Genomic DNA, 14,180 nt, shown 5'->3' on the forward strand with positions numbered 1-14,180 from the left:
CCTGAAGAGGGCACAGCAGAGACTGAAGCAGGTGGCAGATAAAAACTCTAAAATTTGAATGTTTTCCCATGAGGATGATGTATTAGTATTGTTAGCAGTGGTAAGAGATCCCTTCAAAGTCAGGTTAATGATCCCTATCAAATTGAGAATAAGTTGAGACAGGTAAACTATCTGGTAAAGATGCTGGATAGAAGAAAATGGTCTCAGGTATGTCATGTGAAATCTTTTAATGTAGAGACGGGGAACTGGAGAAACAGGTGATACTGCCCTGTGAGGTGAGGAATCAAATCCAGATGCCGTGGAGTTTGATGTGCCTCAAAATACTTTAAATAATGAAGTCCTTGAGGCAGTGGGATAGGTTTGGTGAGCTTTATCTCAAAGAATCCAGTTGAAAGGTTTGTTGCAGCAGTATGAGGACATATGCAGGAATAAGATGGGGAGGACTAGTACTATTGTGCATGAGGTGGAAGTAGGGAATGTTGTTCTGATAAAACAATACCCATACAGACTTAATCCTCTTAAAGCCACACAGGTCCAGAAGGAAGTGGATGTGATGTTCAATGAAGATATCCTTGAACTGAGTCAGTGAGTGGAGTTTGCTGATGGTGATAGTTTCCAAACCTAACAGGACTCAACAATTTTATGTGGACTAATGGAAGGTCAATGCCATAACAAAATCCGACTCCTATCCAATATTGGAGGACTGTATCGAGGAAAGTTGGACAAGTTAGATACGTCACAGAATTGGATTTATTGCGTGGTTATTGGCAGGTACCTTTTTTAAGTAAAAAATGAGGTCTGCAGATGCTGGAGATCACAGCTGCAAATGTGTTGCTGGTCAAAGCACAGCAGGTTAGGCAGCATCTCAGGAATAGAGAATTCGACGTTTCGAGCATAAGCCCTTCATCATTAGAGAAAGCCAAAGAAGTTTCTGCATTTGTAACCCCAAATAGGCTACAATCAATTCAAAATGATGCCTTTTGAAATGAAGAAAGCACCAACCGCATTCCAAAGACTCATGAACAGAGTTGTGGCCAGTTTAACAAACTGTGCAGTTTATCTGAATGATGTAGTGATCTTAAGCGAGTCATGGAAAGATCACAAGATACAGTTGGCAGAGCTTTTTGAATGATTACGAGAAACAAGACTGGCAATAAACTTAAAGAAAACAGAATTTGCAAAAGCAGAGGTGAAGTTCTTGGGACATAACGTCTGTTATGGAATGTTGACCCCTAGGAATGTGAAGACGAATACCATTGAGGAATTTCCACGACCATCCTCAAAGAAAATGTGCTTTGATTTTTAGGACTAAGTGGATTCTGCTGCAGTGTTCTTCTTTTTGGAAGAAACAAAATTTCAGTGGACAGAACAATGCCAGGAGAGATTTGAGAATTTAAAACTTTATTAACCGCTGCACCTGTTTTAGCTACACCAAATCTTTTGAAATGCATCAAAATTGCAATCGATGCTAGTGATACAGGAGTTGGAGCTGTACTGCTACAGGAAGATGATGATGGAATTGAATGGCCACTTGGCTACTTTTCAAAGAAACTCAACACCTGCCAGAGAAAGTACTCTATTGCCGAAAAAAGAATTACGACATTTGGTACTGGCCTTAAACATTTTTTAATGTTTGTGACGAACAATGTTTCGGAAACAGTTATGCACACTGACCACAATCTCTCACATTCTTGGAAAGATTTAAAGACAAAAATATTAGACTATTACATTGGAGTGTTATGTTATAGACTTTTAATTTACAAATTGTAATTGCTGCGGTTAGTAAAAATGTGATAGTAGATGTGTTATCACTGATTTAAAGGAAACAGTACAGATAAGATTGGACAGATTCCAATGTTATATGTGTGCAGAAATTAATATGAAAGTATAACTTGGATTAATGATCTATGTGCTCCATTGTAGTGAGTTTAAGAATTAGGGAAAAAAAAACAATCTTTTCACTATGATGGTTCATTTTTTCTTTGGGTAGGGGGATGTTATGAAGTTGAAGTTGAAGGTGTGTACTGTACCTTTAAGAGGAAGTAAGTGCTGTTCTGAACTGAGCGATTACAAGCACCTGTGTATATGACTAGATAGCAGTCTCCGAGTACTAGAGAATTGAAAATATGTAACATTTGGCTATGAAATGGATTCCTAAGTTGGTTGTTGTTGTGACAACAATTTGAATTTAACCAATCAGTTTAAATTATGCCCCAGCATCATAAAACTCAATCGAATTTGAATTTATTGTTTTGCCAAACATTGAATCAATGAGAAGATCTGATGTTGAGGATGTAAAAATGCGGACGTTTTGGAAATCGCAAAGAGAGCAACTGCCATCAAGACTGATCCAAGAAATTCGGAAACACTCTCTATCAAAGGTACCTTTTTCATATGAAACATACTAGCGGTAAAAGAAAAACAAAAAGAAGACAACTACCCAAGGAATCCAGCAGCTAGAAGAGTGAAGTCACAAAAGACAACAGCGGCTGTGTAGTTTTGAAATTAAGTTGCTGTAATTTTGTGTCTTCTTGTTATGGAGTTGGAGGCAGGTAATAAAAGGAGCCTTAGAGTTGTGAATAGTTGTTGTTTAATGTTCACTTTTCGAGTTGAAAAATAAATTGATGTTATTTTCTTGAAATAGTGGAATTTGGGAGTTCTGTCACTCATTTTAACAGATTACAAGGGAGGTGAGCTTTTCTGGGTATTTGGTTTAATTAACAAAGGGGTTCACCATACGATCCAAATTAATTTTGCTTTGTGGCTCCATTCGCTTCTCTCCCAAAAAATTGTCTTCCTTCTATCTCTTCAGTGCTTACTGTGCTGGTTATGCACTTTCCAAAATCACAATATCTCCTTTTCTATGAAGTACTTGTTTTGTCAACCATGCTGTTATCTTCCATTGTCCCTTCTCATGTATCCAACCCCATGCTATTGCTGTTATGGAGTTCCATTTTGATGTCATCTGTACCCTAGCATTGTCTTGTCATGTATCCCTGTTTGTTCTGTCTTTTTTGTTTTAATTTCCCCTGCCTCTCATATGCATTAAGGTCAGTTCCAAAGTAATGCAGGTTGTGTGGCTGCCTGCGAAATGGGCTGTGATTCCAGAATGAGGGTTGAGGGTCGAGGTTGTTGACGACTATTATGGGTTACACAGGAGACATTGGCACTGTGTGAAGATTTAACAGAAAACAAATTCAAAAACTGCCTCCGACTCAGCATTGCTCGAAATGCCTCCACACAAACTCCAAGTCCCATCCATGCCAATCCAGGGCCCATCAAATCCACTATTCCAAGATAATGCCCCCCTATATCTTCTATGCCAAACTACATCCTTGAATCTTCACATGGCCATTTAGAACTCTTCTGATTAACTTAGCATTGATGCATGTGTTTTTCCAGCAAATTCTGTCATTGGTGATTAACAATCTTTGCGCTTTCACTTCCCACGTCAACTCACTCAGTATCTACATGGGCAGGGCCATGCATAGATGAGAATTTTTTTTAATAAATTAAGTGTATAACAGGCAAAGACATTAAAATATCAAACATTTACTAAGTTCATCATCTCAAAGCCTTATGAAAACATTTTTGTTCAAGAGCAACAGTTGTTGGAATTCATTGTCCTTCAGCGAACAGTCTAAGACCGCTTGGGTGTGGTAATAAAACTGAATTGAAAGGGACCCACAGTCTCGATGGTTCCATTAGATATCAGCAAGGCAGCATTAATCTAATAATAGAAGTGCTCAGTTTTTTGTTAACGGAAAGATTCATTTAAAGTTCATACTTTCTTAACTCCAAATTTCTTCTTGAACATTAAAAGGCCTGAAGTTGTAATGGCTTTAAAAACTTTTATGATTCTTTTGGCAGCCTTAATACGTCTATGCATTTTTTTCATGCCTCCACAGCTGTACTCCGATCAGATCCAAAGGAGCACCCTGACTATCCAAGTTTATCTACAAAGGTTATTCATGTTTGTACCTGGTCTAATCCAAATACTTTTGGGTTTGAGACATTTCTGCTACCAAAATCACACCACAGTAGTCATGGTGTTGATGATCACCTGTTTCCGTTAACCGTTTTTGCGTGAATCCCAGGCTGACTCCATTTCCACTCATTCAAAGGGTGCACACTTATGATTTCTGTCTACTTCTGACATTTTTACTATGATGGGGAATCACTGCTTTGATAAAAATCTGGGTTAGCATGTCCGTCATGTTGCAGATTAGAGTTTTTCTTCCAAATGGAAAAGACCCAAACCACCATTTTGTGTCCCTTGCCAGAAGCTTTTGCCACTGTTTCTGTCCTCAACCCTGGCTATGAATCAGGACAATATATTAACAATTTTAGATTAAATTGTGAGAAGCATTATTGAGAAATTTGTAGATGACACAAACTGACTGTCTAAGTGATAGTAAGGATGATGGTGTTCGACTGGAAGATGTTGCCAATAGTTTGGTTGAGTAGGTGGAAAGATGGTAAACGGGTTTCAAACTGGACAATTGCAAGATGATGCAAGTGTATTGAAGGCTGCAATACACTTATTAAGTAGAACATTATTTTTTCTCTTCTGTGCATGGCCCTGCCTATGGATACTGAGTAAGTTAGCTTGATAGATAAAGAAAAACTGATGGGTTTACAACCTATAAATGGCCACGTGAAGATTCAAAGGCATAGATTGGCAGGGAGGATGCAATGGGACAGAACAATGCATGAACACCAGACAATACACAATAAGGAGGTGCCAAGAAAACTTATGTCCACAGGTGTCTGAAGCTGGCAGGTCAGGTAGATAAGTTGTCACTAAGGCACAGATGATTTGCTTAATTGGGCAAAGTACTGAATACATGATCAAGAATGTAATGCTAAGACTGTATTAGACTACAGCTATTATTATTGTTATTATTATTATTTATTGTTGTTTATATTTTAAGATAGGCTACATCTGGAATTCTATCTGTGTCCAGTTCTGGTCACCACGTCACAGACTGGACAGAGATGATTTACACAAGTTGCCAGGGCTTGAAAATTACATCTGTGAGTATAGACCAGGGATGCCAGGGTTGTTTTCCTTAGAACAGAGGGGACAAAGCAGGGGAACTTGGATAGAGTGGACAGGAGACACCTATTTTCATCAAGATGAGAGATTTGTTACCAGGGGGCACACATTTTAAGTTGTTTAATAGAAAGATTATTGGAGACATGAATCTCTCTTTCACTAAGAGGGTAATAGTTTATCTGGCATTTGCTGTGCAGTTTGGAGGTTGATGTGGAAATCCTTAACTCACTTGAACAGAATCTGGATCTGACGTGAAGCCTGCATCTGCAAGGCTATGGACAAAATGGGTTAAGAATGGATGGCTAGTTTATTCAGCCATACACACATGATGGGCTGAATTGCTTGTCTTTTGTACTGTCTAGGGATCCTAACCAAAGCTGAGGCATCAGATCCAGAAACCCTACCAAAATCAAATCTTATCCAAAATATTTAGATTTATTGGATTTATTTGTCAACAACCCAATTTCATAGAAATTATGCTAAACTTGTATTGAATTTGGTTTTGATTTAAGAGCGCTGTTTACCTTATTGAACTTTGTTAGAGAGCTAATAGTGGAGAATTTGCAAAAATTCTCAGAGGGATGGTTCTAGAATTGAGGTTATGACGATCAGCAAAAGCTTAAAGAAGAACAACAGCTGGGGACCTTAAATGAGTTACTAATAATTTCAATAAAGAAATCATGTTATTTTTCTTGAACAATTCGTCACTTATGGAATTCGCAAGCACGGAGTGGCTGAGGTGCGTCAATTCCTTTATGGGAAAGCTGGAAAAGAATGAGTAAGAAAGCATTAGAAGCATTTGTGAAGAAAGATTAGGTGATGTAGGGTGGGAGGAGGTCACGTGGCACATAAACCTGTTGGGGTGAATTAACTGTTTTTGTGCTGTTCATCCTGTACACCAAGACAGATCACATCTATGCAGCCTCGTACTTGCACTCTTACCAATGTAACTGAAATTCTTATTAGTCCTCTCCTTGATTTTTTTTTGCCAACTTTAGACTGTCTTTCATTGCTGTCAGCTTCCCATTGTTTACCCATCATATACTTGCAGTTTGGTTGAAATTCAGCTGTTTATTTCTTTCCCTCCATTTAAGTTTTGCTAAGTCATCAAACCTGAACTTGCTAACCCACATGACTTTGTAGGGTCTCGTAATGCAGTGATAGTGTCCTTGCTTCTGACCCAGGAATTACAGGTTTTAGTTCTCCTGTCCAATAGGTGTGTCACTACGTTCCTGCACAAGTTGGTCAAACAATCTACAGTAGCTTCCGGTTTCCCCACACAAAAATCATTCAGTGCTATGTCCTACTTTATCTTGACAGCCTTCCCTAGCTGGTTGCCTGATCTTGCCTCCTTTATTATTCTTTGGACTTCTTGTGTTTGTCCTCAGAGGACAAGACAAAATATTTTGGCCGTATACCTTTTTTTTCCCAACAATATTCAAGTTCTGCATGACCAAGCAACTGTAAATTACAATACATAACAAGAGCTTTGTAGTTCTTGGAATTAGTACAAACAGTTCTGCTTTAATGTAGTGTTTCTGTTCTCGTGCAACCGCATGTTATAAGAAAATTGCACCACCATTTAAGCTAATGGGGCCGGAATCCTGTTAGAGCCAATACATGCTTTAAAGGTTCGTGCTCAAGATACAACGTTCCCAGTTCATCAATCGGGTTACAGCGAACTGGCATTAATGAAACGTGTGTTATAGCAGATCTACCTGTACTGTTCATGCAATGATTTTTGAAACTTGTTAAACATTTACTAGAGTGCATCCTTGTAAACGGATCTAGTTAGTAGCACAGCAAAGTTTTCAATCAGGGATGCTTGCTGTAGAACAGTAAAATGCCTAATCAGATAGAAATGCTTCTAGCCATTGCTTCTAATTCGATTGGAAATTGATGTTTAAAATTAGTAGTTTTATTTGCATTTTGAATTTTTCTGAGACAGCAGCATATCTATTTTTAGAATTGAGTTTCTTCATTTTTAAAAAACTTTTAGTTCTTATTTGCCTGAAGTGCGTTTTAACATGAAGCACAATACTTTGCTTTTGTCAATTGTAACACCATTTGTTAAAACAACAGTTTTCAGAGTGCAACGTTTAAGGCCATTTCATATTATTGCAGGATTGCTGAGTCAAAAGTTATTATATCCAAATTATATTTTCTTCATGAATATGAAATCTCTACAGTAATTATTTGTTTATTCCAAAATGATAGCTGGAATAGTTTATTTGTTTCATCTTAATACGAAGAATTAATTGCCTTGCTTGGTGTGTGTGTGTGTGTGTATTAGATCTGAGTGGGAGGTCCTTTTTAGTGGGTTGGTGTGGCCTCAATTGACCAAATAGCCTTCCTCCACACTGTAGGAGAAATTATTTAATTATTTATTGTCTAAGTTTGTTTTTAAACATACCCCATTCGCAGACCAAGAGATCAAAGTTGAAAGAATACTGTTGCCAGACAGAGTTGACCTGGAATGATTTAACCCATTTTGTTGAGAACGTGGCACAGAATGAACATCAAGTTGTCAGTGAAAATCTGAGAACTCTCTTGAAGGCGGCCAGACAGCTTGGTAAGTCCATTTGGCTATTTTGTTTATTAGTAAATGTTCAAGTACTACTTAATTTAAATTCTTAAAATTATATCGGTCATCAGTAAAGTTTGAGCTGTTAGTCTCATTGTTTACCATTCCTTTTCCGGAGGAGTTGATAGTTTCTTTGCTAACTGCTGTATTTTTCTGGCATGGTGCTACATGTTAGGGAATTTTACTCTTGTGATCTTGCAGGAATGAAGGAAATGTCCAGATCTGGATCGTGCTGGATTTTGAGGAAATAGCCTTATTGTGGTTGTTTTTTTTCACTGAGTGTTCAGAGGATTGTGGTGTGGAGTTGATCTAAAAGAATCCAAATATAAAGGCCTGTGAATGAAGTCATTCTAGAAAATGAAGAGACTTTACTGACTTTAATTTTGAGTTGGTCAGAGCTCATCTGAATTTTCTGCATTTTCAGACTTCTCCATGCCAAAGGAAACAGGTCTTTTTCAATATGTATATCACCCATTTAACAAAGCTAGCAAATTCCATTCCATTAGTGCTGCGCCTGGAGGCAAGCCCTTGGCTACTGTCTGCTGATACATCCTGAACTGGTTTCGTTGGCAGCATTTGTCAGTGGTTATTTGCCGTTGCCTTCTGTTCTTGGGTATATCGTAAAGAAGCTGATCTACCCCAGTCAGAATGGGAGTTGTTGGTATTATTTAGTTGCATGCTAGTAATCTAACCTGTTAGGCTAACCTGCCCTTAGCTAGTAAATGTCTGAAGACTATTTGATAATAAGTCACTACATACTAGGCTTCTTCTTTGATGTCCTGTTATTTGTGCACACCAATTGTATTTGAGCTTGTTGAATAATAACCAGAAGTGATACCCTTGTTGGATTTTTTTTCCTCTCCCCTCCTTCTCAACCTGGATACTGAGGCTGATTATGCTATCAACACTCCCCTAGTCACATTCAGTTAATTTAGTGCAAATGAAGGTTTCACCAAAAACTTCAGGATTTTGAAAAAAGCATTTCTGATCTTTGTAATTGTGCAGGGGAAAGATATGTCCTAAGCACACAAATTGAAGAATGCATTTGATTTAATTGTAAGTGGTGAACAAAGCAAATCATAGAATCCCTATAGTCTGGAATCAGGCCATTCAGCCCATTGAGTCCACACTGTCCCTCCAAAGAGCATCTCATTCAAACCTGTATCCTACCCTGTCCCGTTAACTCTGCATTACCCATTGCTATTCCACTTAATCTGCATATCCCTGGACACTATGAACAACTTAGCATGGCCAAATCATCTAACCTGTACATCTTTGGACTGTGGGAGGAAACCGGAACACCTGGAGGAAACCCATGCAGACATTGGAAGATTGTGCAAATTCTGTACAGTCCCCTGAGGCTGGCTTCGAATTTGGGCTCCTGGTGCTGTGAGGTAGCAGTGCAAACCACGGAGTCACTGTGTTGCCCAATCTTAAATAAATTATAAATCTTATGGATTTCTTGCAGTGAAGTATCTAGCAATGTTTTGATAATTTTTGAAATTTTGAATCTTTTGAATTTATTTTGGTGGATACCTAAACAAAAGTACAACCTTATGGGGAACATGTTATTATGGCTACAAACTTTGAACCAAAGTTTGGTAGTCTACATCTAGTTTGCAAGCCACGAGGTATGGATGAACTATGGGAAAAATACTTAACATTTGGCTCTTTAAACTTGAAAGAGACTGATCAGATGTGACCTTTTATGGAGTTATACATGATAGTAAAAGTTGTGGAAATGATAAATCTAAGAAATTGCTTATGAAAGAGGAATAGAGTGAGGCGTGTTCAAATAAAAGGAAAATTTTAGATCTGATGTCAGAATGTTCTTCTTAGAAACGAGTCAATAAAATGGACTTCCAATTAAGGAGTTCAGGTTGGCTGTTGCATTTGACTCTAGTACAACAATGAGGTATTCTTCCAAAAGTTAATAACATTTGGGATATGGTGAAGATGTGAAAGGCATTATATAACCAGATGTTGTTTGTTATAATGCATTCATAAAGGTAACCTAAAGTATGTTCAGACTTTAAATAAACAGTACAGTATTTTCCAAAATTAGCAGCAATCTGGTTTGCTTCAACTTTAAAAAGGAAAGCTGCTTTCATATCAGTAGCTCCACTGCTTTATATTGGATAATGACAGATTTTTGGAAATTTGATGAGACTTTTCTGTAAAGCTCTGGCCAATAGTATGGTATTTCCACATTTGGGGATCAGCTAGCTCAATTGGCTGGTTTGCAATAGGCTGTGACACCAGTTGCGCAGGTTTATTTCCTGTACGAGCTGAGATCAACACAAAAGTCCTGCCTCACCTCTGGCTTGAGTCGTGATGATGACCCTCTGGCTAAACTCGCCATCGGTTGTCTCTCTCTGTCTCTCTAATGAGAGAGCAGCTCCATAGTTCTTTTGGACTGTGGTCACTTAAAAATAAAGTCCCATAGCTTTGGACCAGTTCTTGTATTGGTATTATTCCAGGGTCAGTGGGAGGATTCTCCATTGGCTACCTTATCTCCCAACCCCACTTTCCTATTTATCTCTCAGCCCCTTCCCTCTCCCCCACATTCTTAATAAAGGACTTATGCCTGAAATGTCAACTGTCTTGCCCCCTTGGATGCTGCCTTACCTGCTGTGCTTTATCAACACTATATGCTTTTCGACTCTGAATAAATAAGCAGGTTATAAGTGCTTTATAGCATATTTATAAAGATATTAAACAACAACTGCGTATCTACAATAAAACAAGAAGGTTTCTGTGTCAATATCCAAACTATTTAAAAGATAAAGCTACCCGTTATTAATTCACATTTTAACCTTGGGATGTCTGACATGACATAGCTTATTATGTACCATTTGAAAACAACATTTTAATCTTTTGTGCCATTGTTGATGAGTACTATGGGGCTTGGGAGTGACATGTTTGGATTATTAAAATTCTGCTCAAAGTATGACAGTGAATCATTGACCAGTACTGTACACTGAAACAAGCAATATATGTTGGTTAACAGTCTCCAACTGTGATACTATGCCAAACCAAAATCTTGTGTATAAGGCAGTCATTTTTCTGACCCTTCTGTATGGCTCTGAAACATCGACTACCTGAAGACTCTTGAAGAACTGCCAAAAATGTTTGAGATGGATTCTCCACATAAGCTGGGAGGACAGGAGTATTAAGAGCAGAGTCCTTGAAACAGCTAATAGCACCAGCATTGAGGCCATGATCATCTGAAACCACCTTTGATAGGCCAGTCATATGGTTAGGATGTCTCGATTCCAACTGCTAAAGCAAATCATCTTCACCCAGCTCAAGGAAAGCAAGTAAACACTTTTGTTGTCTTCCTCTTGTTCAAAGACTTCCTCAAGGCTTTCCTCAAAAGATGCAGCATAAATGGCAACACATAGCTGGTCCTTGATCAGAAGAAACTAAATTGGAGGAAACTCTTATGAAGGAACACAATTCTTTGAGAACTCCTGTCGACAAGAGGAAGTATGGGAAAGGAACCAGAGAACGTAATGCCAGTGATCTCAAGGCCCAGGGCCAATTGCATCTCCCTGAAACACCTGCCAAATGCTTGGTTGGATATGTGGCTCTAGGTTTGAGATAATCAGTCACACAAGAACCCACCGAACCCATAGCCAGTGTAACGGAATTTCCTGGAGGTCAGTTGTACCTATTAGTGAGTGTTTGCTGATGATATTCACATTGAATTAGTTAGGATGAAACTCACTCAACTCAAACTGAGTTGCCTTTCTGCAATGACACAAAATGATGAACATGTCACACTTTCCCACATCTGTGGATCATACATATTTGTTTCAAGCAAATTACTTCCCACTGTTCTTTTCAGTTTTCTGAACTTGACTGACTCTTGATTTCTACATATTGACCTAATTATTCTTGCAGGTTTGCTAATACAAAGTCCAGACTTTGCACTTCCCTCTTGTATTATTGGAAATTGCTTAACTTAAGTTTGAACAATATATAATGTGGTGGCTTTAAAATATTTTCAGTTACTGAGACAAACAAAATACTTGACATTCCTAGCCTGTGGAGACACCAGCAAAGCTTCTCATAAACATCTGAAATGGCTTTCATCAAGTAAACAAAAGATTAATTAAAAATATGTCTTGATGTTAATTTGTTTATTAAAATTCTTGTGGAGGAATGGCCAATCAACAGGTGACTTTCACTCATACGATACCACCTTGACTTCAGCCACTCAGCAGTTGGATACTCCATGTGTTGACATTTCTTTTCTGTCTGTGTTTTGTGATTAGATTAGGTTAGATTACTTAGTGTGGAAACAGGCCCTTCGGCCCAACAAGTCCACACCGACCCGCCGAAGCGCAACCCACCCATACCCCTACATTTACCCCTTACCTAACACTACGGGCAATTTAGCTTGGCCAATTCATCTGACCCGCACATCTTTGGACTGTGGGAGGAAACCGGAGCACCCGGAGGAAACCCACGCAGACACGGGGAGAACATGCAAACTTCACACAGTCAGTCGCCTGAGTTGGGAATTGAACCCGGCCATGAGGCAGCAGTGCTAACCACTGTGCCACCATGCCGCCCACAAATGTTTAGTTAATACTGATAAGCTTGGACCAGAGAATTGAGTACAATTTTCAGTAGCTCTAAACCGTTTAAAGTTGATATGTTGTTGAGGACACACAACTGGCAGTGTCAGATCTTCAATATATTGCCTGAATATATGTACTGATTTGAAATTGTCAGCAAGACATTTCATAATATGGTTTAATGCAGTTTTCCTCAGGTTCTCAAAGCAAACTCAATCCCAAGCAAAACTGTTGATGTAGACTATTCTGTGAATGGCTTAACTGTCTAAAGCTTATTTCTATCCCATGTTGTTCAAAATTTCCTACCCCTGTACTGCATCCTGGATATTGTACTTCTACAAGTACGAAATGGTTTTGTTCTCATTATCCAAGGAAACGTTTACAGCTTTGAAGAAAGTGAGTCAAATGGTCCTCTAGACTGATTTGTGGAAAAGGATTATCTTGTGATGAAAGTTTAAGTCAACTAATACAGCTTTTTCTAATATTTAGATGAATGAGACTTGACCTCATTGAAGTATATAAGCAATTCAATCGAGTAGATGCTTGGAGAATGGTTTGCCTGACTAGGGCCTCTGTTTATGAACGGTTTCAGAGAAAGGTATCAGCTATTTATGACTGATATTAAAAAAGTTTCAACTTGAAATATTGTATATTTTTGTGATTCTGTTCCCCACAAGGTTGACTGCTCAGTAGAACGTATTTTAAGATAATCAAAAATCTTATAGCTCATGAAGTATTATGATCCCAGCTGGTGGTAAAACTGGATAGGTCAGCTTCCAGAGTGAAAATGTGGCAATTGTATACGGTCCGTTTCTGAACACTGACACAAGTCTGTCAATGTACTTCTAACGAAGAACTTAAGTTCATTACTCAAAAGAGAACAAAACTCTTTTTAAGTACACACATTATATATACCTCTCCGATCTTCTCTTTCAAAGTCTCTGAGTAAGTAATTGCGATAGCAAGCATTTCCTGTTCACAACTTCTGCACCATTTGCCACTTGTGTTTCTGTCTGTTCTTGCCTCTCTCAAAAGAGTCACAGCCACCCAGGCTAATTCTGCAACTTTTCTTACTAAAATATAAGAAATAAATTCAAGGCATTGAATATTTTTAAGCTACAAAGCATCCGGTACAGATCTTTACTTCTGAATTGCAAGCTGCTTCTGAACCCTGGCAAAGAAGTTATAAAGCTCCGGTGTTTTCATTGTAATAAAGTGAGCCACACAAAATCAGTGTTGATGAGGTAGGAGAAAACCAAATGTCAGAAAACCAGACAAGCCTGGAAGTTTTGTTGGACTAATAACAAAGCACAAGGAAAGTTAGACAACTGCGTCAGAGGTGATGATTCAGGAGGAAGTGCCAGATCTGCTTACAAAATGTACATGCAAGTGTAAGGTTTATCCACCATAGGCCAGGAGTAGTAGGTAAGAAGGTTACAATATTAAGGGACATAGGATCCTCTCCGTCTGTAATGTTGAAGGATGAGGAGGTATATGCTCCTGAGGGACTGTTGCCGGAAAAGGTACCAGTAACAGGAATTCATGGTGAGACAAAATGTTCAATTATGTAAAGTGAGGCTAGAGAGTCCAGAAAAGAGTGGAGATTTCGTGGTAGGAGTACTGGACAACGCTCAGCTCCAGGAGTACAATTTGTCCATGCAAATGATGTAGCTGATTCACCGGTTGACATGCTGACTACTCTAATTGAAAAGCCAGTGCTGATGCAGGCGACTGAAAACATGGAGAATGTTTAGACTCAGGGAAATTCTTGGATATGTTCACAAGATCATAGAGGCACAAGCTGAAGCAGGAGAGATCAAAAGACACAGATAAGGAAGCTCACAGTGTTGTCCGAAACTTAGTTTGGTCAGATAAGTGGAACAGAGAAGGAGCAAATAAGTGAACATGCAAGTATTTTTAATTCTGCTAAGCTGATTGATTTACAGCAGAA

General features: G+C 38.6%; 1 protein-coding gene across 5 annotated transcripts in view; it reads left to right on the plus strand.

Annotated features, from left to right (window-relative positions):
* ascc3 (activating signal cointegrator 1 complex subunit 3) overlaps positions 1–14,180 on the plus strand; it is a 556,691-nt gene that overhangs the window by 15,653 nt on the left and 526,858 nt on the right. For all 5 annotated transcript variants that reach the window (XM_060849581.1, XM_060849604.1, XM_060849610.1 and 2 more), the window contains exon 3: positions 7,484–7,631. In XM_060849581.1, coding sequence (XP_060705564.1) covers positions 7,484–7,631 — 148 coding nt within the window. The remainder of the gene's footprint in view (positions 1–7,483; positions 7,632–14,180) is intronic.

Source organism: Hemiscyllium ocellatum, chromosome 3 (genome assembly GCF_020745735.1).
Source record: "Hemiscyllium ocellatum isolate sHemOce1 chromosome 3, sHemOce1.pat.X.cur, whole genome shotgun sequence".
Lineage (NCBI taxonomy): Eukaryota > Metazoa > Chordata > Chondrichthyes > Orectolobiformes > Hemiscylliidae > Hemiscyllium > Hemiscyllium ocellatum.